At 48.6% G+C, this 27,059-nt stretch overlaps 1 protein-coding gene across 1 annotated transcript; it reads left to right on the top strand.

The window, feature by feature from the left end:
• Window positions 1–1,815: 1,815 nt before the first annotated feature.
• On the top strand, window positions 1,816–25,236 carry LOC311532877 (solute carrier family 2, facilitated glucose transporter member 5-like). Its single transcript, XM_084651799.1, has 12 exons — window positions 1,816–2,036; window positions 6,198–6,296; window positions 8,346–8,506; window positions 9,305–9,429; window positions 11,179–11,331; window positions 11,425–11,550; window positions 13,360–13,547; window positions 13,958–14,068; window positions 15,559–15,660; window positions 16,151–16,226; window positions 19,534–19,661; window positions 20,876–25,236. Exons 1-12 carry the CDS (start codon window positions 1,980–1,982, stop codon window positions 21,110–21,112), a joined length of 1,563 nt encoding a protein of 520 aa, XP_084507925.1. The 5' UTR covers window positions 1,816–1,979; the 3' UTR covers window positions 21,113–25,236.
• The last annotated feature ends 1,823 nt before the right edge of the window (window positions 25,237–27,059 follow it).

The raw sequence follows: 27,059 nt of genomic DNA on the forward strand, positions 1-27,059 counted from the left end.
TGAGGGGAGGCTGAGGGAACTGGGGATGTTTAGTCTGCGGAAGAGAAGAATGAGGGGGGATTTGATAGCTGCTTTCAACTACCTGAAAGGGAGTTCTAAAGAGAATGGCTCAAGACTGTTGTCAGTGGTAGCAGATGACAGAACGAGGAGTAGTGGTCTCAAGTTGCAGTGGGGGAGGTTTAGGTTGGATATTAGGAAAAACTTTTTCAGTAGGAGGGTGTTGAAACACTGGAATGCGTTACCTAGGGAGGTGGTGAAATCTCCTTCCTTAGAAGTTTTTAAGGTCAGGCTTGACAAAGCCCTGGCTGGGATGATTTAATTGGGGATTGGTCCTGCTTTGAGCAGGGGGTTGGACTAGATGACCTCCTGAGGTCCCTTCCAACCCTGATATTCTATGATTCAGCCATTCACCCCCCACCCCAGCCCCGTGCATGCACCTTGCATGTGGTAGTAAAAGACTTAGGGGCCGAAGGGGTTAATATGCTTGGGGGCAAAAGCAGCAGATCAAACAGCTGAGCAAAAATCTAAGAGATGGGTGAAATGTGCTGCTCTGAACATGCCATGACCTGCAGCAATGCCCCGAGCAGCCAGCTGCAAACGGCTCCTCCATGCTGCACACTGGGCTGTATTCCGGTGTAAAGAACAGGGAGGCAACCTGCTGCCATGAGACGGTTCTAACCCAGTTTGGTCCCATGCCCTCTGGCAGGACTAAAAGCAGGCTGTCGCATAGTTAGGGTTTGAGCCTGTCCCCACTGAAGCCAATGGCAAGGCTCCCGCTGGCCACAGGATCAGACCCTTCGAGCGCAGTGCTCAGACAGGGTACGTTTTGTAGTTTAAATGGGCCCGGAGCGAGACAGAGGCTACGTGAGGACAGACAGATGCTCTCTAGGCCCTATGCCAATCTTTGTCGGCTGAGTCTCTGTAACCCTTGTTCATGCTAGTCTCAGAGCCCTGCCAACTACAACTGTGTTAATACACAGCGGCGTCTATCGTCATTTCCCTGTGCAGCACAGAGGAGGGTTTTCTCTTGTCTGGGGTGGGAGATGGACGAGGCTGTAACTAACGAGCAATACTCAGGACTTGCAGTGTGCACGACCCGCAGTTCAGAGGTGCTGAGCACCCTCACCATCCATTGTTGTTAGTGGGTGCTCAGAGCACTCTGCTCCTCTAATTGCCTGGCTAGGTACCGCCTGATGTTTTCCCGAATACTACAAAAGCGTCATTCAAACAAATGCCTCCCCCCGTCCCCGGCCCCCCAAGCCCTCCAGCAGTGGCCCCCAGATGCTGCAGTCTCACTGTTGCATGCCGCAGTGGCTGGATCATTGGCAGATAATACAGGTTCAATAGGGGCTGTTGGGTGTGGGATAGTACCCTGATTTTACACATGGAGAAAATGAGGCCCAGCGAGGTGAAATGAACTTGCCCATGCTGCCCCAGAGGCTGCGAACTCCAGGAGCTCCTGGCTCAGGCTCCTCGACTGTGGTGCCTCTAACTAAAGCACAACCTACAGCACTCGAGAAAATGGCTCTGTCCACGCAGGGCTGAGATGGATCCTACGGCTACATCTGCAGAAGTGAACCTGCTCTCCCCGGGGCAGAGCCAGCATGCTGCAGTGGAGTTTCCGGCTGCTTTCCCCACGGCTATGACAGCAAGGAGCTGTTTCAAACATCCAGAGTGGGAGTGTGGCAGCGATCCAGTTTGAGCATGGGCTTGGCACGTGGGATTCTGACCTTTGTGGGGATGGGACCTTGGACAGAGGAAGGGAATGCCAAGCCATACGGGAGATATGCGAGAGCCATGCAGCCCCCAGGAAGGTCCAGAGGACAGACTGATTGTACTAGGCAATAAAGCGTATTATTGGGTGTTCCCTGTCACACCCACAGAGCAGCCAGCATGCATTATCTTTCCTCTTGGGGTGTCCCCTGCCCCACTTTGCCTATAAAAGCCTGAAATCAACGTTTTTTGCATCACACACCAAAATGAAGCTGACAAAGGAGAAGAGGGAGCGCTCTGACACCTGCAGGGGCAGGAAGGGGGTGAGTTTACCTGGCTCTTTCTGGATGATATGGTGAAGGCTGCAGAAAAGTTTCACTGGGGAAAATGGGGGTGGAGGAGAGAAAAGGGAAGCTGGTTAGCAGTCCCAAAACTGATGCTCGTGGGCTATTATGGTTACAGACCTATTTGTGTCTGAGGCTGTGTTGTCTAGTGGTTAGGATGCCGGAATTGGGAGACCTCGGATCTATTCCAGGTTCTGCAACTGACCTGCTGTGTGAGCCCTTGGCAAGTCATGTTTGCCTCTCTGTGCCTCCCTTGCTTTGTCTGTCTTGTCTGTTTAGACAGTAAACGTTTAGGGGCAGGGACTGTGTCTCACTGTGCATTTGTACAGCACCAAGCACAGTGGAGCCCTGATCTCATTTGGAGCCTCTAGACACTGCTATAATACTGGAGATGGGGTGGCATGGGGCTGGGAGCCAGGAACTCCTAATCCCACCTCTGAAACTGACTCACTGCGTAACCTGGGGCAGTCACACAACCTCTCGGCATCTCTGTTTTGCATGGACGTGGCTGAGACATCTGAAGAAGCTGAGTGTGAACAGTAGGGAAACTAGGTTTCAGAGTAACAGCCGTGTTAGTCTGTATTCACAAAAAGAAAAGGAGTACTTGTGGCACCTTAGAGACTAACCAATTTATTTGAGCATAAGCTTTTGTGAGCTACAGCTCACTTCATCGGATGCATACTGTGGAAAGTGTAGAAGATCTTTTTATATACACACAAAACATGAAAAAATACCTCCTCCCACCCACTTTCCTGCTGGTAATAGCTTATCTAAAGTGATCACTCTCCTTACAATGTGTATGATAATCAAGGTGGGCCATTTCCAGCACAAATCCAGGTTTTCTCACACACACACCCCCCCACACACACACAAACCCACTCTCCTGCTGGTAACAGCTTATCTAAAGTGACCATGCTCCTTACAATGTGTATGATAATCAAGGTGGGCCATTTCCAGCACAAATCCAAGGTTTAACAAGAACGTCTGAGGAGGCGGGGGGTAGGAAAAAACAAGGGGAAATAGGTTACCTTGCATAATGACTTAGCCACTCCCAGTCTCTATTCAAGCCTAAATTAATTGTATCAAATTTGCAAATGAATTCCAATTCAACAGTTTCTTGCTGGAGTCTGGATTTGAAGTTTTTTTGTTGTAATATCACAACTTTCATGTCGGTGATTGCGTGACCAGAGAGATTGAAGTGTTCTCCGACTGGTTTATGAATGTTATAATTCTTGACATCTGATTTGTGTCCATTTATTCTTTTACGTAGAGACTGTCCAGTTTGACCAACGTACATGGCAGAGGGGCATTTTTGGCACATGATGGCATATATCACATTGGTGGATGTGCCGGTGAATGAGCCTCCGATAGTGTGGCTGATGTTATTAGGCCCTGTGATGGTGTCCCTGAATAGATATGTGGGCACAGTTGGCAACGGACTTTGTTGCAAGGATAGGTTCCTGGGCTAGTGGTTCTGTTGTGTGGTATGTGGTTGCTGGTGAGTATTTGCTTCAGGTTGGGGGGCTGTCTGTAGGCAAGGACTGGCCTGTCTCCCAAGATTTGTGAGAGTGTTGGGTCATCCTTCAGGATAGGTTGTAGATCCTTAAGAATGCGTTGGAGGGGTTTTAGTTGGGGGCTGAAGGTGACGGCTAGTGGCGTTCTGTTATTTTCTTTGTTAGGCCTGTCCTGTAGTAGGTGACTTCTGGGAACTCTTCTGGTTCTATCAATCTGTTTCTTCACTTCCGCAGGTGGCTACTGTAGTTGTAAGAATGCTTGATAGAGATCTTGTAGGTGTTTGTCTCTGTCTGAGGGGTTGGAGCAAATGCAGTTGTATCGCAGAGCTTGGCTGTAGACGATGGATCATGTGGTGTGGTCAGGGTGAAAGCTGGAGGCATGTAGGTAGGAATAGCGGTCGGTAGGTTTCCAGTATAGGATGGTGTTTATGTGATCATCATTTATTAGCACTGTAGTGTCCAGGAAGTGGATCTCTTGTGTGGACTGGACCAGGCTGAGGTTGATGGTGGGATGGAAATTGTTGAAATCATGGTGGAATTCCTCAAGGGCTTCTTTTCCATGAGTCCAGATGATGAAGATGTCATCAATATAGCGCAAGTAGAGTAGGGGCGTTAGGGGACGAGAGCTGAGGAAGCGTTGATCTAAGTCAGCCATAAAAATGTTGGCATACTGTGGGGCCATGCGGGTACCCATAGCAGTGCCGCTGATCTGAAGGTATACATTGTTCCCAAATGTGAAATAGTTATGGGTAAGGACAAAGTCACAAAGTTCAGCCACCAGGTTAGCCGTGACATTATCAGGGATAGTGTTCTTGACGGCTTGTAGTCCATCTTTGTGTGGAATGTTGGTGTAGAGGGCTTCTACATCCATAGTGGCCAGGATGGTGTTATCAGGAAGATCATCGATGGATTGTAGTTTCCTCAGGAAGTCAGCGGTGTCTTGAAGGTAGCTGGGAGTGCTGGTAGCATAGGGCCTGAGGAGGGAGTCTACATAGCCAGACAATCCTGCTGTCAGGGTGCCAATGCCTGAGATGATGGGGCGCCCAGGATTTCCAGGTTTATGGATCTTGGGTAGTAGATACAATATCCCAGGTTGGGGCTCCAGGGGTGTGTCTGTGCGGATTTGATCTTGTGCTTTTTCAGGGAGTTTCTTGAGTAAATGTTGTAGTTTCTTTTGGTAACTCTCAGTGGGATCAGAGGGTAATGGCTTGTAGAAAGTGGTGTTGGAGAGCTGCCGAGCAGCCGCTTGTTCATATTCCGACCTATTCATAATGACAACAGCACCTCCTTTGTCAGCCTTTTGGATTATGATGTCAGAGTTGTTTCTGAGGCTGTGGATAGCATTGTGTTCCGCACGGCTGAGGTTATGGGGCAAGTGATGCTGCTTTTCCACAATTTCAGCCTGTGCACGTCGGCGGAAGCACTCTATGTAGAAGTCCAGTCTGCTGTTTTGACCTTCAGGAGGAATCCACTTAGAATCCTTCTCTTTGTAGTGTTGGTAGGGAGGTCTCTGTGGATTAGTATGTTGTTCAGAGGTATGTTGGAAATATTCCTTGAGTCGGAGACGTCGAAAATAGGATTCTAGGTCACCACAGAACTGTATCATGTTCATGGGGGTGGAGGGGCAGAAGGAGAGGCCCCGAGATAGGACAGCTGCTTCTGCTGGGCTGAGAGTATAGTTGGATAGGTTAACAATATTGCTGGGTGGGTTGAGGGAACCATTGCTGTGGCCCCTTGTGGCATGTAGTAGTTTAGAAAGTTTAGTGTCCTTTTTCTTTTGTAGAGAAGCAAACTACTGGCTACTCTGGAGAAATCCTCCAGTTAGAGAGGCTGAACAAGTTCTCTGCGCTAGAATAGATGGGCTGAGGCTCTGAGCCATTAAGCCTAATGGTAGCTGGAGAAAACAACCTATGGCTGAATGGAAATATGATTTGATTGCCCACAGGAAACAACAGAGTGATTTAGAGAGCTCTAAAAGGCAGCACTGTTTGCAGCACAGCTGGCTCCAGCTTGAGAAGTCAGGAGCAACCAGGAATACTTTGGACTGTTGTTAGTGGCTGGTGTCTCCAAGGGCTCTGTGCCCACAAACAACGTTCATGTTCAGGCCCTGCACAAGCCAGTTATTTCTCCCCTCTGTGCAACTGCAAAGCCCGGCTCCTACAGGGCACGATTTGACGTCCGTGGAAAGGTTCCAAATGAGTTTAATAGCAGCTGGAATGGGGCCCATAAGCAGCTTGATTCGGAAATGCTGATGGCAGAACCACCATGAGAAAGAAAATAGAGCAACTGCGAGGGGAAGAGATGTTTATTCATTCTGCAAAATTTTATGATCTTTATTTTGGCTATTGGCATCTATTTGACTTCAACGACCAATTGATACTCTAGAGAAAGAGTGTTTGCATTGAAGCTTCAAATAAGGGAAAAATCAAGCAGAATAAAGTGAGTTGTAGTGTAAACAATCTATCAGACGTTCCTTTTACACTAAAAAGAAACACAAGGCCAGGAGCCCAATTTTTTTAGTGTCTTTTGCTTTAACGAATGTCCTGAGTTTTTTATATATATGCGCACACAAAGAGAAACACCCCAATGCTATTTCCACCCATGTAACTGCTCTTCTTTCTTGCAGAAAATGACACTTCTGCTCGCAGGTGTAACGCTGGTGTCCACCTTTGGATCGTCTTTCCAGTATGGTTACAATGTCTCCGTGATCAACGCTCCAGCTGTGGTAGGTTGAGTTGGGGTGCAGGAAACAGCCTAGAAAGTGCGGGGGATGGGGGCCACAAACAAGTGGCAGACTAGTAACAGTGGAGTGTGCACGCATGCACATTTATATGCAGAGTCTAGGCTTTCTGAACTCCCTCTGCCTTGGGATTACTGTGGCGCCAAGAAAAAAGAACAGGAGGACTCGTGGCACCTTAGAGACTAACGAATTTATTTGAGCATGAGCTTTCATGGGCTACAGCTCACTTCATCAGATGCATACTGTGGAAAATACAGAAGATGTTTTTATACACACAGACCATGAAAAAATGGGTGTTACCATACACACTGTAAAGAGAGTGATCAGTTAAGGTGATCTATTACCAGCAGGAGAGAAGAAAAACCTTTTGTAGTGATAATCAAGATGGGCCATTTCCAGCAGCTGACAAGAACGTGTGAGGAACAGTAGGGGGGAAAAATAAACCTGGGGAAATAGATTTACTTTGTGTAATGACACATCCACTCCCAGTCTTTATTCAAGCCTAATTTAATGGTGTCCAGTTTGCAAATTAATTCTAATTCAGCAGTCTCTCGTTGGAGTCTCGTTTCTGAAGTTTTTTTATTGTAATATTGCCACTTGTAGGTCTGTAAAGTGACCAAAGAGATTGAACTGTTCTCTGACTGATTTTTGAATGTTATAATTCTTGACGTCTGATTTGTGTCCATTTATTCTTTTACTTAGAGACTGTCCGGTTTGGCCAATGTACATGGCAGGGGGGCATTGCTGGCACATGATGGCATATATCACATTGGTGCCAAGGAATCCCCCAAGGGAGAAGAAGTGCCCTAACTGTTTCCTCTCTCTGTCTCGTGTGTTCTTAGCATGCAGTGATCGTGGTCTGTAGGCATGAAATATAACTTCGGGATACCACTGAATTTGGCTCTGTTCTTTTCATCCTAGGCTTTGCTTGCTAACACTTGATTCCTGCCCCTCTTCCTTTCTGAATGTATTTATCTTGATGCCCTTTCCTTTCGAAACCTCATAACCCACTCTATATGAATTCTAACTCCACAAGCCATCTGGCTAGTGTGGAATTCTCCCTGTGCACATATACTGGACAGCTGTAGAGATGGAAAGAACATAATGAAGCACAGTCCTGAAATCCTTAATCAGGGAAAGCTGAGAGGGCTGGACCACGGGTAAGATCCCATCCTGGGCTTCTGGCATCCATCTTTTGGCATTTCTCTACAAAACTAGTTGTCCCATAACACTGTATTATGGCTATCCTTGTCTTCATGAACAAGTAGACTTTGTTCCCAAGGACTGAAATTTTGGATCCATCTGTGACCCCAACTTCCTTTTTCCTCCAAATCTACCAGTCACCATCCTCCAGTGTACTGCCAAAATTCATCTTCAGGTGGACTCTCCCTCTGCTCTGTGTGCTAACATACCCACTTCCTGGCTTGACTATTGCACTTCCTCCTTTTATGATCTTCCTAAAATCCTGCTTTCTAAAGCCAAGTTCAGCCTCACTGAGGAATGGGACCTTTATCTCCCCCAGATCGTTTGCTGGTCTCCTATTTATCTATGCATGTCTTCCCTGTGATCCTGCCCGGGTAGCACTTATCATGGGATGCCAGGGTTACATTTCCCTGTGCCCTGTCTCTTTAAGGCTGTGCCCTTTCTCCGTATAAGTGTGTCTACGCTGCACCTGGGAGGTGTAATTCCAGCTCCCGCAGGCATATCCACACTAGCTCTGACTGAGGTTGCACACTAAAAACAACGGCCTAATCACAGCAGCACAAACAGTGGGAGGGGCTAGCCATGCAGCTACAATCCCATCTGAGACCCTAGGTACATACTTGGCCTGGTAGCCCCTCCCACCACTCTACTGTAGGTTTCTTTAACCTTCTGTTGTATTTTTCTTAAAACAAATCTTCCTCTTTCACCAAGAAATTGTTCAATGGAGTTTTACACTGTTTGGTCCCCTGCTGCTTTTATAACCTGAATAACCGTGTTTGTCATTTTCCCCCCTGCCAAGCCTATTAAGTCTGTTTTTTGTATCTTTTCTAGTTCATGCAAGAGTTTTACAATCAAACCTACTTTGATAGGAAGGGCATCCCAATGGAGAGTAGCTTCCAAATGCTGCTCTGGTCTCTCACGGTGTCTATGTTCCCACTCGGAGGCTTCTTTGGGTCCCTTATGGTCGGCCCTCTGGTGAACCAATGTGGCAGGTGAGTGACAGAGGCACCATAAGATGGACGGTCTGTAGTCCATTCAGAAGCCATTTGTTGTGGTTTGAATCAAGGTCTTCTCATGAGTCCATCTGATTCAGTATCCTACCATAGCCACCCTCCACATTATGCCACCGGACCAATGTTTGCCACTTGGATCAGAGACGAATCCACCCTCCCACATCTGCAGAACAACCCATCTGGCTGCACTGTGGACGGATTGGACATGACCATACTGCAGACATGATACTGAGCCAGATGTATCATTTGCTATGCCAAGGCCTATAGTCTTTACACTCTTAGCCCCTATCTTATTATTAATTTTTAAGCAGCTTAGTTTATCTAAGGCACTTTTGGTTAGATCCCATTGTAGCTTTTTATGTCTCTGGTGAGCCCTTCCCCACTGTTCTCGTCTCAGCTACTTGCTTTCCTGTGTTAAATGCAGGAAAAATCCTCCAGAGGAGAGCGAGGATAGTTGAGAGGGAGGACAAGCTTGTGGTTGAAGTACTGGACTGGGTTCAGTTCCTAGTTCTGCCACAGGCATCCTGAGCAACCTTGGATAAGACACTCAACCTCTTTGTGCCTTAGTTCCCTACCTGCGAAGTGGGATAATATTTCCTTTGTCTGTCACGCCTATCTAAATTCTAAACTCTTTGGGGCTGCAGTTGTGTCCGGCTATGTGTTTGTACAGCACCTAGTGCACCTGAGCCCCATCTCAGTTGGGGCCTTTAGGCAATACGACAGTACAAATAATGATGATGATAAGCCAGAACTGTCACCCTCTCGATCTCTCCGTAGAAAGGGCACTTTGCTGATAAATAACATCTTCTCCATTGTCCCTGCCATTCTCATGGGAACCTCCAAGGTGGCAAAGACCTTTGAGGTGATCATCCTCTCACGAATCATCGTGGGAATATGTGCAGGTGAGTGAAAGGCGGTACGCAGGGGTAGGACAAAGGGGTAGGATTTTCTGGGCCAGGTTGGAGCGTGTGTCATAGCGGGTTGGTTTGCGAGGAGTATATTGTAGGGACAGTACCTGCTGCAGTACAATGCAGTGTCTCCATGTCTGTCTCAGTCTGTGCTGTGTGCAGAGTGGGTGTGGTTCCCGGTAAACGAAGGAGACCAGGCTGGAACTTGAGCTCCATGGAAGTCTGTAAATGTAGTTGTTTTCTTTAATAAATGTATACTGTTTAAGAAAGACTGTGGTTCCATATGTCATGACAGCCGCGGCCTTGCTGGTGATGACTCATTTCTCAGTAACCGTGTGCTCTCTGTGTAACAATATCTGCTCCAGTCAGCCTCTGACAAAATACATCCCAAGCCATGAGGGCTCACTCCAAAACTTTTCAGGGCAATTAGTTGATCAGGAGGCTTATAAAGGAGGGAAAGGGTCTCTCTCTCTTACAGACCATATGAACAGCCTCATTTGGGTGCTTAGTACTTGTGACAACTTGCTCCTCTGGAAGTGGAAGAGGAAACTGCTGTTTCCACTAGACTCGTTTTGAAAGCCCAAAGCAGAAGCTGGGTTTGTTCAGAGCAGGGGCAGCAGGCTGAATGGCTCAGGTCATATTGAGAATCACTTGGCTGCCCCCTGCTGGCGGTTTTTGCCCTGCTGGGAGAAAGATGCTTCCTTCGAGAAATTGGCTGCATCAGAGCCCTGAGCCTTTTGTCAGCAGTGGTTGGGGTCTTCGGTTGGCTTAGGCAGTGCTGTGCTATTGAGTTGCTGAGGGGGCCCAAACCAAAACTGTCACCCCAAAACTTGGGACCCAAATTTTTCAGCTTGAGCCCATTCTGTCATTTTGTTTTAAATGCTCCAAACTCCTCAGCTTAATTAAATACTTCATTTTTAGCTGGATCTCTTCTAGCTATAACCCTGTCAGGAGAGACCTGGTTACAATCAGGCTTAAAGCTGTGGTGTAGACAAGACCTAACTGTGTCCCTGTAATGGGGTTGAAACCTTGGGCAGTTCAGAATCCTAACCCCATTATGGGCACGTGATTAGTCCTATGATGCTAACCCATGCTGTAACCAGGTACCCTAACTTGGCCCGAGCCCTAGTATAGATGGGGCCTCAGAGCTTAGACAAACAGCCCATTTCTGTGTCCGTGAATTGGGTGCCATGGGCAGGGGTTGGCCCTGGAGAGCGACCGCCTTGTCTATCCACGGAATGGATACAGTGTGGGAAGCAACAGTGCAAGTGTCCCTGCCTTGGAATACCAGCTGCCGGGGCAAGAGGGAAATTCGAGCTCATTGCTAGAATGGTCCCATTCGACCTTTGGCCTTTCTACTGAGGCTGACCAATAAAGATGCCAGCTGAGGTGATGGACTTTGTACCATGGACACCTTCAGACTAGGAATGGAGGTGATGCCACCTACTCTTTTATTCTAAGCTCAGACGGAGGGAGAAGAATGTCCTTGGCTCCCTTCACACAGGCCAAAGTGGTCATCCGGTGGCAATAAGCTTTCAGCCACTGCCAGCCTCGGCTAGCTGTGAACCTGGGATATAGCAGCGGAAAGCAAGCTCCAGGCTCCAGTGCCATCCAGCCCCTTGTCACAAGGAGGTCAGCTGTTGTCATCAGAAAAAATACCTTGGTCAAGCCCCTGAACGTCCATGTGTTACAGCAACCGCTCACATCCTAGAGCAGGACTAATCTCTCTCTCTCTTCACCTAGGCCTGTCCTCCAATGTTGTTCCCATGTACCTGGGAGAGATGTCCCCCAAAAACCTGAGAGGTGCGGTCGGGGTGATGCCCCAGCTCTTCATCACCATTGGCATCCTTGTAGCTCAGATCCTTGGTCTTACTAACATCCTTGGAACCCGTGAAGGTAAAGCCACAGTCTGAGGAGGAGGGTCTCTGACTGCGCCTCAGTGGATGAGCTCTCTCACTGGGCACCTTGTTATCTGTTTGTCTGTTGCAGGCTGGCCAGTATTATTAGGGCTAACTGGGATCCCTGCAGTTGTGGAACTCTTCCTGTTGCCCTTCTTTCCTGAGAGTCCCAGGTACCTACTGATACAGAAGGGCAATGAAGAACAAGCCAGGCAAGGTACAGCCACGGCTGCTTAGCACTGCTAGCAAGAGAAGTAGGAGAAGGACCAGGGGCATGGATTCGAAACTAGGTCTCCATTCATAAACAAACTAGGGAAATGCAACTTAGGTGGAGCTACTATAAGGTGGGTGCAGAACTGGTTGGAAAACCATTCCCAGAGAGTAGTTCTTAGTGGTTTACAGTCAAACTGGAAGGGCATAATGAGTGGGTCCCACAGCAATGGGTCAGGTGGTTCTGTTCCATATCTTCATCAATGATTTAGATAATGACAGAGAGAGGACGCTTTTATAGTGTTTGTGGATGATACCAAGCTGGGAGGGGCTGCAAGAGCTTTGGATTAAAATTCACAATGATCTGGACAAACTGGAGAAATGCTCTGAAGTAAAAAGGATGAAATTCAATAAGGACAAATACAAAATACTCCACTTAGGAAGGAACAGTCAATTGCACACATACAAAATGGGAAATGTCTGCCTGGAAAGGAGTATGGGGGAAAGGGATCTGGGGGTCATGGTGGATCACAAGCTAAATATGAGTCAACAGTGTAACACTGTAGCAAAAAAAACAAACATCATTCTGGGATGAATTAGCAGTAGCATTATAAGCAAGACACGAGAAGCAATTCTTCCGCTCTACTCCATGCTGATAAGGCCTCAGCTGGAAAATTGCATCCAGTTCTGGGTGCCACATTTCAGGAAAGAGGTGGACAAATTGGAAAAAGTCCAGAGAAGAAAAACAAAAATGATTAAAGGTCTAGAAAACATGGCCTATGAGGGAAGATTGAAAAAATTTTGGTTTATTTAGTCTGGAGAAGAGAAGACTGTGGGGAGACATGATACCAGTTGACAAGTACATGAAGGGTTGTTTCAAGGAGGAAGGAAAAAAATTGTTCTCGTTAACCTCTGAGGATAGGGTAAGAAGTAATGGGCTTAAATTGCAGCAATGGAAGTTTAGATTGGACGTTAGGAAAAACTTCCTAACAGTCAGGGTAGTTAAGCACTGGAATAAATTGCCCAGGGAGGTTGTGGAATCTCCGTCACTGGGGATTTTTAAGAGCAGATTAGACAAACACCTGTCAGGTATGGTCTAGATAATACTTAGTCCTGCCCTGAGTGCAGGGGACTGGACTAGAAGATCTCTCGAGGTCCCTGCCAGTCCTTCACTTCTATGATTCCCTGATATATGGGAATATGCTATGGGGAAACATCCTGAACCAAAAGTCAGGTCAGGCTGAATTAAGCTCCTGGTGCGACCCTTTTATACCTGGCAAACAGTAGGTCATTTATGCTTCCCTGTACAGCAAGTACATATAACTCCAGTTTTACGCGATAGGGCTGAAATGGGAACAGAGAGAGGATAACGGATTTGCCGAGAGTAAGAAAAATGGTCAGTGGCAGAGTCAGGAGTTCCGGCTCCCCTCAGTTCCTTGCTCTCACCACAAGAACACAAACTACTTAACTCTGATGGCAAGAAGATGGGTTGGAGCTCTCAGAACTCTCGTTAGAAACCTGGGCCTCATAATCAAGTGCAGGATAGAAGTGCTTTTTCCTGAGGGGAACTCTGGTCCCCTTCTCATTGTTCCTTTGTTGGCTCATATGGACGAAGGACCCCGTGGCCCTCTGGTCCCCCCTCCAGTCCTATGGCTGTTGCTGGTTGCTTTATGTTTCCCACAGTGCAGAAGTGGCCAAGACTGCCCTCCTGCTCCTGGGGTATCTCAGTTCCCCCTCTAGTTTCTGTAACTCCAGCCTCCTCCCCCGAGCTGAGATTACATGGAAATCCAACTTCCCCTTCCCTCCTCCCATCCAGCTCTGAAGAGGCTGAGAGGCTGGGATGACGTGGATGATGAGATCGAAGAGATGCGTCAGGAAGACCAGTCAGAAAAGTTGGAAGGTCGTCTGTCCGTGTTCAACCTCTGCACCTTCCAGGCCCTGCGGTGGCAGCTCATCTCCATCATTGTCATGATGATGGGCCAGCAGCTTTCTGGAGTTAATGCGGTAGGTGAGAGAACACCCGGGAAGATCGTCGGGTGGACTAGGAGAGGACCTGAGTTCTTAGGCAAGAGTGGCACCGCAGTGTTGACACAGATACGAGAACCCATTCCAGATGGGCACAAAACCCCAGTCTAGACCTTGGGATATGAGATTGGTCCCATGCCACGAAGTCTGGATCAGCATCTGACTGTTTAGGAGGGTTCTGCCCAGGGGTCTCAGGTTTGGAAGTTTATGGAGAAAGAAACCAGACACAACAGCTGGAGCCAGATGTGGCTGTCTCCAAAGTTTGAGAGAGTTCAGATCTTGGATTTGCGTTTGGCTGCTTTTACAGCCTGGAGTTGCCCAAGTCAGAGCCTCCCCTTCCCCCCATCTATGAATGGCTAAGTATAACCGCAGGTATGGTTTGATTGCAGATATTCTACTATACAGACAAAATCTTTGAGTCTGCAGGTGTGAATAAAAACGACGTGCAGTATGTCACCGTGGGGATAGGTGCAGTCAATGTGTTCATGACTTGTGTAGCGGTAAGTTTCTCCCACTGCCCTACAGGTTCTAATTCCCCCACTGCCCACTTTTAATCCCCCCATGGCCCACCTCTCTGGCCCCTTTATACCATTACCATTAACACAACTGCCCCTTCCCACATTTAGAGGAAAAGTCCCCTAGTGCTCAAGTCATACTAAACAGAGAGGCAAATTGTTTCCTTAAACTCATGCCATGTAATAGTGGGCATATGCTGGGTTACACCAATGCATGCCATTTCAACTTTCTTTGGGGAAATGGCAGGATCTACTTAGCTTCCTCACCAGGTCTTTTCTTGCTGCTCATGCTAGTGCACTCTCTGTCCTTGCAGCTGCTGTGTTACTGTAACGGATGGGTATAATGGCATCTCTGCCCTGGGAGATTGTGGATATGGTTCCATGGCCTTGGAGGCAACAGGCCTGCCCATGTGTCTATGAATCACTGATTGCTAGTGACACCCCTGATGCTAGGGTGGAGAAAAAATTCTTCAACTCAGACAGGTGATTGGGCTCTGAGAATGCATAGGCAGCCATGAGAAAAGAAAGGTGTCTTTTTTAACTGGTGCAATGAATAGGGCCTGGTACCAGGAGACCTGCGGTTCTATTCTCAGGTCTGCAAGAGGCTCACTGTGTGACTTTGAGCAAATCATTTGACTGCTCTGTGCCTCAGTTTTCCCTATCTGTGAAACACTGGTAATGATGCTTATCCACCCTTGTGAAGTGCTTTGACATCTGTGGATGAAGAGCACAGTATAAATGCTGCAGTGCCCCTCATGGGAGAGAAGAGACAGGACTTGGCTGGAATCCTTCTTGAGGCTGCTGGACCCCAGCGCATCTTGTGGTTCTGTCTGCCTCGGACTGACTAGCACAGCTTGGTCTGTCCAGTGTCAGTGCACAGGGTCTCCCTAAATCCTGGCCTGGATTAGGCAGTCATGGTAGGGACTGCTGACTGCCCTACAAGTGTGCTAAGCATCTGCAGAGGGGGTTCCCCCAGCTTTCACGGTTTCTATTTTATTTCCAATCCACACGTTACTGGTAATACTGAACTTTCCCTAATGGAACAGCCCCTTGGAATGTACAAAATATAAACTTCTCTATATGTTTGTTTGGTGTTGGTGTTTTGTTTTGTTTTTGTTGTGATTCTTTTTTTGGACCCATCCTCTAGAATTTGCTGGACAATTATCCCCCTGCTGTTGACTTCCCACAGGCTTTTATAAAAAACCCTATAGCAAGGGGATCTTGTTCTCTATTAAATTCTAGAGGCTTTTAGAGTAATTCCTGGAGAACCCTAGGACACTTATATAGAACCCTGTTGGCTTCCTTGTCCTTAAATTCTAGTGGACTCTTCCCTGCAGAACTGCAAAGCGCTAGGTTCCTCAGAACACCCTGCCCCTAACAGCTGACAGCCCCCTGCCCACTTTCTCCTCTCAGGACAAAGAATGCTGGGTTCCCTTGGTGCCCCCTTTCTCACCCTCTTGTGTTGTGTCCCTCAGGTTTTCATCATTGAGTCCCTGGGGAGGAGACTTCTGCTTCTCGCTGGCTTTGGGATCTGCTGTATATCCTGTGCTATATTAACAATGGCCCTCAACCTCCAGGTACGTACGCGGATGGCTTAGGTGATAGTCTCTGTCTGTCTGTGGACCCTCTAGGGGATGTGGGCAGGGTCACTCTTTCCAGAGCTAACCGGGAGAATACGCAAGGCCTCCCAGCACAAACCACAGTGGGAAGCAGCAACCCTGCTGGGAAAGAGCAGGACTTCCATTAATTACATGGTTGGGTTAGCAGTGAGTGCACTCAGAGCTGAATTTGGTTGCTTCTCCCTCCCTCCCTCTAAGTTCTTCTGACCGTTGCCCACGGTGTGCATCTCTGGTAGTGCCCCTTGGGGCTGCTTATAGGAAGTGAGGTTCCAGCTGAAGCTGTAAACTTAGGCCAGTTAGTGACGCTGTCTGACCCATCCCCTTCACGATCTCAGCCAGACACCCTGGGGTATACAGCGTCTCACAGTCTGCTTGCAAACGGCGCCTTGACTTTGCTGGCCACTTTAGTAGAGAACTGACTGTAATTCAGTGATTGAATTCCCCACAGGCCACTGTCTCCTGGATGCAGTACCTCAGCATAGCCTGCGTCATCGCCTATATCATTGGACATGCTATCGGAGCTAGTAAGTGTGCCCAGGATGGTAAAACAAAGACATAAACTTTAAACAGCAACTTGGGCTGATGCAGAGATGAGCTGGTGTGTTTCTGCTTGGCCGTGTGACTTCGCAGTAACGATACAGATCTGATTGTTACCAGCTAGGCTGCACGCATGGTCCAGGGACCAGGGCTTTCTTCCCCAGACACGCAGGCCCCTTCTCATGCCAGCTAAAGGAGGGGTGTCTGAGTGTATCGGTAAGAGAAGGACGTGATCTTCTATTTTCAAGAGGCTCTATAAAGACACAGTCTTACTGGTGTCTGAGACATGCCCAATAAATTTTGGAGCAAAACCCTCCTTGGAGGGTGAGTCACACCAGTTTAATCTGAATGGTGCTTTCTTGCATTTATATGCTCCACGTGGAGCAAAAGGCAGCTGCCCCCTAAGAGCCAAATTCTGACCTGGCTGTGCCATGAAGTGGGTGGGTGCAGCATGTGCATAGTCGTGGAGGCTTTGTCCTGGATCTGCACCTCCTGACAGATGTGCTGCCCCACTACAGCAGAGGTGCCCTGCATTCGTTCACAGGAGGAGCCCTGCGGAGCAATTCCCAACACTGCAGTATACTGTCTCTTAAGCTCCTGCAAGGGTTTCGCTGGCTAGTGGAAACTGCCATCCCCCCGACCCTTTCCTCATCTATGTGCATAGCGGGACTGGCTCAGGAATGCCGGCTGCAGACAGGAGACTCTCAGTGCAGAGTGACCGAGTTTCTGCAGCCGTGTGTTTGTGAGTGAGCTGCAAGATCTTTTCTTCCCTCTGTCTAAGTTATCTCTGCCTTGGCTGTAAACACTTAGAATCATAGAATATCAGGGTTGGAAGGGACCTCAGGAGGTCATCTAGTCCAACCCCCTGCTCAAAGCAGGACCAATCCCCAATTAAATCATCCCAGCCAGGGCTTTGTCAAGCCTGACCTTAAAAACTTCTGAGGAAGGAGATTCTACCACCTCCCTAGGTAACGCATTCCAGTGTTTCACCACCCTCATAGTGAAAAAGTTTTTCCTAATATCCAACCTAAACCTCCCCCACTGCAACTTGAGACCATTACTCCTTGTCCTGTCCTCTTCTACCATTGAGAATAGTCTAGAACCATCCTCTCTGGAACCACCTCTCAGGTAGTTGAAAGCAGCTATCAAATCCCCCCTCATTTTTCTCTTCTGCAGACTAAACAATCCCAGTTCCCTCAGCCTCTCCTCATAAGTCATGTGTTCCAGACCCCTAATCATTTTTGTTGCCCTTTGCTGGACTCTCTCCAATTTATCCACATCCTTCTTGTAGTGTGAGGCCCAAAACTGGACACAGTACTCCAGATGAGGCCTCACCAATGTCGAATAGAGGGGAACGATCACGTCCCTCGATCTGCTCGCTATGCCCCTACTTATACATCCCAAAATGCCATTGGCCTTCTTGGCAACAAGGGCACACTGCTGACTCATATCCAGCTTCTCGTCCACTGTCACCCCTAGGTCCTTTTCCGCAGAACTGCTGCCTAGCCATTCGGTCCCTAGTCTGTAGCTGTGCATTGGGTTCTTCCGTCCTAAGTGCAGGACCCTGCACTTATCCTTATTGAACCTCATCAGATTTCTTTTGGCCCAATCCTCCAATTTGTCTAGGTCCCTCTGTATCCTATCCCTGCCCTCCAGTGTATCTACCACTCCTCCCAGTTTAGTATCATCCACAAATTTGCTGAGAGTGCAATCCACACCATCCTCCAGATCATTTATGAAGATATTGAACAAAACCGGCCCCAGGACCGACCCCTGGGGCACTCCACTTGACACCGGCTGCCAACTAGACATGGAGCCATTGATCACTACCCGTTGAGCCCGACAATCTAGCCAACTTTCTACCCACCTTATAGTACATTCATCCAGCCCATACTTCTTTAACTTGCTGACAAGTTACTAGCTTCTCAGCCAGGGAATGATTGCCCAGCCCTTTCCCCGTTTTCTTTTGATCCGGATGTAATTTGATAAATCAGTGGGTTATTCAGGGCTGCACGGGGCAGGGGAGGAGAGGGAGCAAAATCTGAAACTGAGGCCACTCCTCCTCCCCTGAAACTTAGGCTGCAGGTGGGTCAGGAGTTGGAGAATGAGCCTGGCCCACACTCACCTTGCAGCAGCGGCTCCTGGGCCCAGCTCCCCGCTCCAGGCATTCCGGCCTAGCACGCAAAGTTGCAGGGCCACTCCGGTTTGTCCCAGCCGCCCCTCTGATGGGACAGGGAGATGGCCAGGCCAAGTCTGAGTGAGTGGGGTTGTGACCCGGTGGACTGGCTCAGCACCCTCAGCGGCTGGGCCAAACCAGATTGGAGCCACCCCATGCGCCACATCACAAACACCTTCAAATTCCACAGGTTTGGGGGTCCTCTCAAACAGAGGGGCTGGGGGAAACTGCCCCCCTCTGCCAATTATGGGTGGCAGTGGGCTTCTTATCTTAGATTGCCATTCAGGGAGCTTTGCCCCTCCTGCCCCAACCAGGAATTTCCCCAATGGTCAGTTTCTTTCGCAGAGACAGCAGCAACTGTTACGACAGCCAGCTGTCCTCAAGGAAGCCAGTTTGCCCCATCAGAGATCTCCGGTGCGATTGCTGTGTGTGTTGACATGCTTGAGCACTGCTGAAAACAGCAGTGTCGATGTGGCAGCCCGGCTGGGCATATAGGGATTTTCTCAAGGGAGAGGCAGGTTGTTGCTGGATACCAGTTTGAGATTGACATAGGCACATGGTGACGTGTTGGAAGAAGTCAGGCCTTCTGGGGAAGGGGGGGTCCTTAGGTAAGATAGATACGAGAGCAGGCTCTTTCTTGTTTTAAAATCCTTTTAATCTTCCTCGGTGTACCCACTGTGAGGACAAACAGTTTGGTTTAAGAAGGCTGTTGGATCACTGGATAACACGGGTTACAGGCTCCCAGAGCTCTGTCACACCTGCTGGGTAGGCTCCGTGGATACGCAGGGGGCTGTAATCCAGGGCCCAGTCTAGCAGTGGGAGAATTGCGGAATTCCGCCCTAGGTAAGGTAAAGGCAGGAGGCCTGACAGCTGAGGGGTGCGCTCAGAGACGAGCGGGGGACAGAGGTGCAGCTAGCCTCAGGACCACGACAATGGCTAGTTACAGTCATTCCATTCTGCTTTTTCCATCTCTTCCTGTAGTTAGTTTATCCAGGGACTTGTAACCACGAGTGCCTTAGAAACCATCGCCTTCTATTGTACATTCAGTCCCGCGCCTTCTAAGGATTTGGGAGAGGGAAATGCCTCTTAAAATGTTCGGACTCTTCTTTCTCTTCAAGGTCCAATCCCCTCTGTGATGATAACTGAAATGTTCCTGCAGTCATCCCGGCCTGCGGCCTTCATGGTGGGTGGATCTGTGCATTGGCTCTGCAACTTTACGGTTGGGCTCGTCTTCCTTTACATGGTGGTGAGTGCGGAGCGATCTCCAGAGTCTCACGGGGGTTTGTCACCTGAGGTTAGAAGCACCCTCCTGCCCGGGGGGGATGGTCTTAAAGGGGAACACTGGCCCTTTTTTACTCTTAACACTTCAAAGTCCCCAGTTAGTCCCAGAATGCATGGGTGGAGGATTAACTATAAAGGGCCAGAACCTCATCTGATGTAAATCAGCATTGCTTTATTGACTTCAATGTCTGCTGAGGATCTGGCCCCAGTATATCTTCGCTCCTCTTTCGGGCCCTTGCCTAGTGCTGAATTGAAAGTTTACAAAAATCTTCCAGAGGATTCCGTGGTGGGGAGTAGATGTTTCAAGGGAAATTAAAGATATTTATAGTCTTTCACCTCTGGGTCACTGGTTCAAAGCCAGCCCAAGTCAGCAGTGACCCAAGCTATTGATATCTGACAACCTCTACCACCTCAGAACTGGGGGTATTTTCCACTCACTTTGCATGGATATGAAATGTGGATAGATAAAACTCTCAGCCCCACTTCTTCCCCCCTACTTGCTGGCAGTCTCAGGAGAAATGGGGGAGAGATTTCTTGAGCATTTTAAGGTGCTCAGGTATCAAAGTGGCAAGTACGATGTAAATGCTTAGCCAGACAGGATTAACAGCCTATTCTGATGCTTACTGAAGCCAACAGAAAGACTCCCACTGACTTCAGTGAGCATTGGATTGGGCCCAGAATGGGCCATGGAGATGAAACTTCTCCCTGTGAGAAACGATCCCTCTAGCTCAGCATGGACGTGCATTGGCATGACTGTGTGGGCAGGTTGTACTGCGATGGTGCCCGACCTGCCCTGCCTTGTATCTTCTTTCACATCTGTGCAAAGTGGGCGTAAAACCACTACCACCTTAGAACTGGGGGTGTTTACCACTCACCTTGCATGGGTGTGAATGAACAACCCAACGTGCAAGACACCAGGATCAGGTCCACATCCCAGGCTGTGCCGGTTCTGTGACAAAACACAGGCCTTTAGTCCCTAGGGCTGTGAATCCAGCACCTCGGCTATCTTCACATGGTTACAATTAAATAAGGGTCTATGCTGCTGCCTTTTTTACAGCTGCTGCAGAGTTTTGCATTTCCAAACTATGTGACACAGGCCCTGTAGAGCCTCCATCTTATCATAACTGGCATCCTCTACATGTTCCCTGACTCCTTCCCCTCTGGTTTTCATTCCTCCAGAAAGGGCTTGAAGCCTATTGCTTCCTTGTCTTCTGTGCCATCTGCCTGGTCGCCGTCATTTACATCTTCATCATTGTCCCCGAAACCAAGGGCAAAACCTTCATGGAGATCAATCAGAGCATGGCCAAGAGGAACAAGGTAGAAATCCAGATGGACAAACAAAAGCTGAATGATTTCCAGCCTGCCTCAGAGACACCGAAGAAGAAGGAAGAAGCACACTCAGCCAGTGTGCTCTGATCCAGTCCAGCGTCCCGACTGACACAGTGATGACCAGGTTTCAGAGTAACAGCCGTGTTAGTCTGTCTTTGCAAAAAGAAAAGGAGTACTTGTGGCACCTTAGAGACTAACCAATTTATTTGAGCATGAGCTTTCGTGAGCCACAGCTCACTTCATCGGATGCATACCGTGGAAACTGCAGTAGACATTATATACACACAGAGACCATGAAACAATACCCCCTCCCACCCCACTGTCCTGCTGGTAATAGCTTATCTAAAGTGATCATCAAGTTGGGCCATTTCCAGCACAAATCCAGGTTTTCTCACCCCCCCTACCCCCATACACACACAAACTCACTCTCCTGCTTGTAATAGCTCATCCAAAGTGACCACTCTCCCTACAATGTGCATGGTAATCAAGGTGGGTCATTTCCAGCACAGATCCAGGCTTTCTCACCCCCCCCGGGAACACACACACACACACATAAACTCACTCTCCTGCTGGCAATAGCTCATCCAAACTGACCACTCTCCAAGTTTAAATCCAAGTTTAACCAGAACGTCTGGGGGGTGGGGGTAGGAAAAAGCAAGGGGAAATAGGCTACCTTGCATAATGACTTAGCCACTCCCAGTCTCTATTCAAGCCTAAGTTTCATAGATTCATAGATATTTAGGTCAGAAGGGACCATTATGATCATCTAGTCTGACCTCCTGCACAATGCAGGCCACAGAATTTCACCCACCACTCCTGCAAAAAAAACCTCACACCTATATCTGTGCAATTGAAGTCCTCAAATGCGAAGGACATCACTTTGTCCAGTGACGAGTTAATTGTATCAAATTTGCAAATGAATTCCAATTGAGCAGTTTCTTGCTGGAGTCTGGATTTGAAGTTTTTTTGTTATAAGATAGTGACCTTCTTGTCGGTGATTGCGTGACCAGAGAGATTGAAGTGTTTTCCGACTGGTTTATGAATGTTATAATTCTTGACATCTGATTTGTGTCCATTTATTCTTTTACGTAGAGACTGTCCAGTTTGACCAATGTACATGGCAGAGGGGCATTTTTGGCACATGATGGCATATATCACATTGGTGGATGTGCAGGTGAACGAGCCTCCGATAGTGTGGCTGATGTTATTAGGCCCTGTGATGGTGTCCCCTGAATAGATATGTGGGCACAGTTGGCAACAGGCTTTGTTGCAAGGATAGGTTCCTGGGCTAGTGGTTCTGTTGTGTAGTATGTGGTTGTTGGTGAGTATTTGCTTCAGGTTGGGGGGCTGTCTGTAAGCGAGGACTGGTCTGTCTCCCAAGATTTGTGAGAGTTTTGGGTCATCCTTCAGGATAGGTTGTAGATCCTTAATAATGAGTTGGAGGGGTTTTAGTTGGGGGCTGAAGGTGACGGCTAGTGGCGTTCTGTTATTTTCTTTATTAGGCCTGTCCTGTAGTAGGTGACTTCTGGGAACTCTTCTGGTTCTATCAATCTGTTTCTTCACTTCCGCAGGTGGGTACTGTAGTTGTAAGAAAGCTTGATAGAGATCTTGTAGGTGTTTGTCTCTGTCTGAGGGGTTGGAGCAAATGATGTGATGACCAGCAAGTGATGACCAGGGTTTCTCTTCAGTGAGGGAGCAGCTTCCTGACTGGACCTTTGCTTTTTCATTCAAAACTTTGTCTGCATGTCTCCCACAGTGGGGGAGCATCCAAAGAAGCCAGAGAGTAGAGTCCGCACTAGCTGCTCCCTGCCAGCACTAGCGTGAATGTTGGTGGTAATGTTTGGGTTTAGAAAATTAATCTCCTTTCTCTTCATTCACAGCTTGAGCTAACTGTGGGCCCTAACTCTCAGCCAGCAAAAAATTGTCACTTAATGCTTAAGTAGCATGTCCAAAGTGCTCTGCAAACTCATCCAAATTCTGGAGAGGCGGGTATCGCTGTCCCTGTCTTACAGATAAGGAAACTGAGGCCGTGAAATTTGCAGAGCCAGGATTAGATCCCACAAGGGCCTACCTTCCAGCCCTGCTCTGGCCAGTAGACTGTGCTGTCTGTTGGTGGATGTAGGCTGCAAATTCAATGGGTGCAACGTAACTCTGGTGTAATTCCGGTACGAAACAAAACAAAACAAAAAAATACCAAGAGCATGGTACAATGAATGCTCTGGGGCTGGTAGGGAGTAGGTCAGTGAGGGGCCCTGGCTCACCCTCAGGACCTGCTCTATGCAGCTGACTTAGGGTCCGTCCAGCAGCAAGAGAGACCCCGCCTGGGATGCAGTGTGGGAGACGACTCCATTCAGCATCCAGACCTGGCTGTGCGGAGGTGGGATAGCTCTCACCATAAGCCTAACACCCTGCCCCTGCGTTCCTGCTGCCTGGAAACCGGGACATGTAGGGGTATTGCCCCGGTGCTCCCTCTGGCAGATTTGACTCTTCGGGCCTCTGTAGCATCACACAACATCATGCAGCAATGTGGCCGGGAACAGTGCCACCGTGACACAGGGTCCAAGCCATGGTGCCATGCATGACTTCTCAGCAATGGAGCAAATGCAGGTCCTCGCCCTCCCTCCCTCTGCTACTCTGGGTGTTTTTGCACCCCTGATCAGCACCCTTGATCTCAGTGGGTGCTGTTGAACCCATGAACCCCCACTAAAGCTGCCCCTGGTGCTGCCTGTCCGGTTAACTATCCCTAATGCAGTTTCTGTCACACATAGCAGGGCTGGGACAAACCAGCTTGGAGCTAACTAGACCCCTCCCAGGTCAGTGCTAAGCAAGCAGGCTGTGAGCCCCTGTGAGCACTTTCTGGCTTTCGTCATCGCTGGAAGTATTGTCCCATTCCACCATTCAAGCCAATGTTGCCTAAAGAGCCACCCAAGTGTTGGAGACCCCAGGGCATGGCCACTAGTTAAGTCGAGGGGATGGAAGGCCATAAGGGTCGAGGAAGTCTCCCTGCTGAAGGCCTAAGGCCTTCTTGTCAACCCCCCTTAATAGAACTCAGGCCTGGCTGGTTTGAGTAACCTCTTTTGCTCTTAAAACAATGTTGCTGTTGTAGATAATGCCTCATAGTGTAAGGTTTGCTGACGCCAAGTTAAAGATAACCGGAGAGACAGCTACAAGGCCAGACAGGATGTGCTGGTTGTTTAAGTTGCTAGGAATGCTTGTTAGAGGTTGCAGGAAATAAACATTGTTGTAACCCATATAAGGAAGGCAGAGTATTTGTGCAAAGCTTTGACTGGCTGATGTGTAGTGCAGTAGCATTAAGGAATATAAAAGTGTGTGTAATGACCTGCTCTGGTGTGCAGGATTTGAGATTTCTCTCCCTGTACCTTTCTTTGGAATTCCAAATAAACTTTTCTGCTTCTCCACTCCATTGTGTTTATTGGATGGCGCACACCGGGCAACGAACCCCTGCTGTTGTTTTGCCTGTGGGCACTGGGTGCCGGCAACAGCTTTTGGCGTCCCTGGGTGGGCGTGAGGCTGCAATTTAGCCTTGCCCGGATCCCTTCCGGCTGTCGAGGATTGCAGCGACAACCGACGCCCAGCGTGCACCGGTGAGTTCATCAGGGGCCTCGGAGGAGACGCAGTTTGATCGACCCCAGAGGGCACGACGGTGCAATGCACTCACACAGTGGAGAAGTACCGAGGGTGACGGTGGGAGGAACCGGTCCTTCAGATAAGGTAGGAACTTTGTGAAATCCGGATTGTACTCTCTGTTTGAACTTGGGGACGCCCAGAGTTACCCTGTAGGTATGGGACAGGAACAGAGCACAGGAGGTAGGGTACAGTGCACACCCCTAGAGTGTATTTTAGTAAATTGGAAGGTATTTGGATCAGATCCAATGACTAAGGGTAAATTGAAGTGATTTTGTACGGTTGACTGGCCTCAGTACCAATTAGAGGACCAGGAACAGTGGCCTCCCGGAGGATCACTAAATCATAATATAATCCTCCAGTTACTCCTGTTCTGTCAGTGAACGGGGAAGTGGAATGAGCATTCTTATGCTTACTTGTTTATGACCTTGTGGTCTCGTACTGGTATTTTACAACTCTGTAATTTAACCCCGATTGGCCCGGTAGCAATTAATGTCAGTCCCTGGACCCCCACCCCAAATGTAATGGCAGATCCTGTGTCTCCTTTGGCCCCTACACCCACACAGAGTGAGGCTCAGAGTAAGATTCCTAGTGAAGCTCATAGTGAGGTTCGAGCTCCATCTGCTGGACTATACCCATTACTTACCAAGACTAAAATCGCCCGTAATGCAATAGAAAGGACAAGCTCTTACCATGCAGGTCTATACTCATGCACCTTTTAATCCTATGGACCTGGCCACTTTCAAAGCACAGGCTGGAGAATTTTCTATCAACCCAAGCAAGTTTGTATTGGTTTTTGAGGGATGTCTTAGCAGCTACAAGCCGGACTGGGATGATTGTAATGTCCTTCTGCGAACATTATTGACTGAGGTTGAACAAAAACAGGTCATAGCTAAAGCAAGGGGAAAAGCAAAAAGGCGATATGACCAGGACTGTAACAATATCCCGACCCCAGATGATCAGGTTCCCATAAAGGATCCTAGGTGGGACCCAAATGACAATCAGGCTATGACCCACCTCACCTCCTATAAGGAGCTGCTACTGTATGGACTCAGTTACGCAGCTGTCAGACAGAATAATTGGACTAAACCATATGAGGTAGTGCAGGATCCAAAGGAAAGCCCTGGAGCCTTTTTACAGCGCATTCGAGACACGATCCGACAGTATACCAATGCAGATCCTAATGATCCGCAAACTGAGGCAATTATTAAAGGAGCATTTACAAGCAGGGCAGCCCCTGACATTAAGAGAAAGCTACAGAAAAAGGAGGATTTAATGGGTATGACCATGGCACAGATTTTAGAAGCAGCAAATCGAGTGTATAGTTTAAGAGAAGTGGAGAAGGAGAAGAAGCAAGTGAAATTGATGGTAGCGGCGGTGCAGGCAGGCACGAAGGGAAGTGAACGAGAAGGAAGGGGCCATGGACGCGGACGTGCAGGCCCGCAGGAGAGACAACTGGGGTGCAATCAGTGTGCCCTGTGTCGGCAAGAGGGACACTGAAAGAATGAGTGCCCAAACAAGAAGGAAAGGGGGGGTACCTCTATGATGGTGATAGAAGAATAGGAATACGGGTGTCAGGGGAGACGGATCATCCTACCCCCGGAACCCTGAGTAAAAATGAGGGTGGGAAATGAAGAAATAGATTTTTTAGTGGACTCTGGAGCGGCACGAATGGCTGTAAATCAACCCTTCAGTTGCCAGTAGCAGACTCCCTCACTGTGACAGGAGCCACAGGCAAAGATACCAAGCAAAGCTCTTAGAGAACCCCGAGGTCACGCTGCAGCCTTGTCCATCCCTTAACCCTGCCACCCTCTTACCAGAAACTGAGAAACAGTAACATGACTGTTTGGAGATCATACATGCCCAATATTCTAGCCGCCCGGACTTGAAGGATGTGCCCCTCCCAAATGCAGATTATGAGTGGTACACTGATGGTAGCAGCATGGTGATAGATGGGCAAAGGAGGGCGGGTTATGCTATTGTGACCCTCAATGACACCGTGGAAGCTGAAAGTTTGCCTGCTGGGACCTTTGCCCAGTTGGCTGAGCTAGTGGCCCTTACCCGTGCACTCGACCTGTCCAAAGGAAAACGGGTCAATATTTTCACTGATTCCAAATATGCTTTTGGTGTGCTGCATGCCCATGCTGGTCTATGGAAACAAAGGGGAATGCTGACAGCCCAAGGCTCCCCAGTAAAACACAGGCCCCAAATCCTCTGGCTTCTAGAGGCAGTGCAACTCCCCTTGGAAGTGGCAGTGGTATACTGTAAGGCCCATCAGAAGGAGGATCAATATGTGACCAGGGGTAATGCCAGGGCAGATAGAGAGGCGAAGCATGCTGCCACCCTGATGTCCCCTCAGACTGAGAACACCTATATCCATGCCCTTATC

This window comes from Lepidochelys olivacea (genome assembly GCF_965140295.1).
Source record: "Lepidochelys olivacea isolate rLepOli2 genome assembly, chromosome: 18".
NCBI classification, from domain to species: domain Eukaryota; kingdom Metazoa; phylum Chordata; order Testudines; family Cheloniidae; genus Lepidochelys; species Lepidochelys olivacea.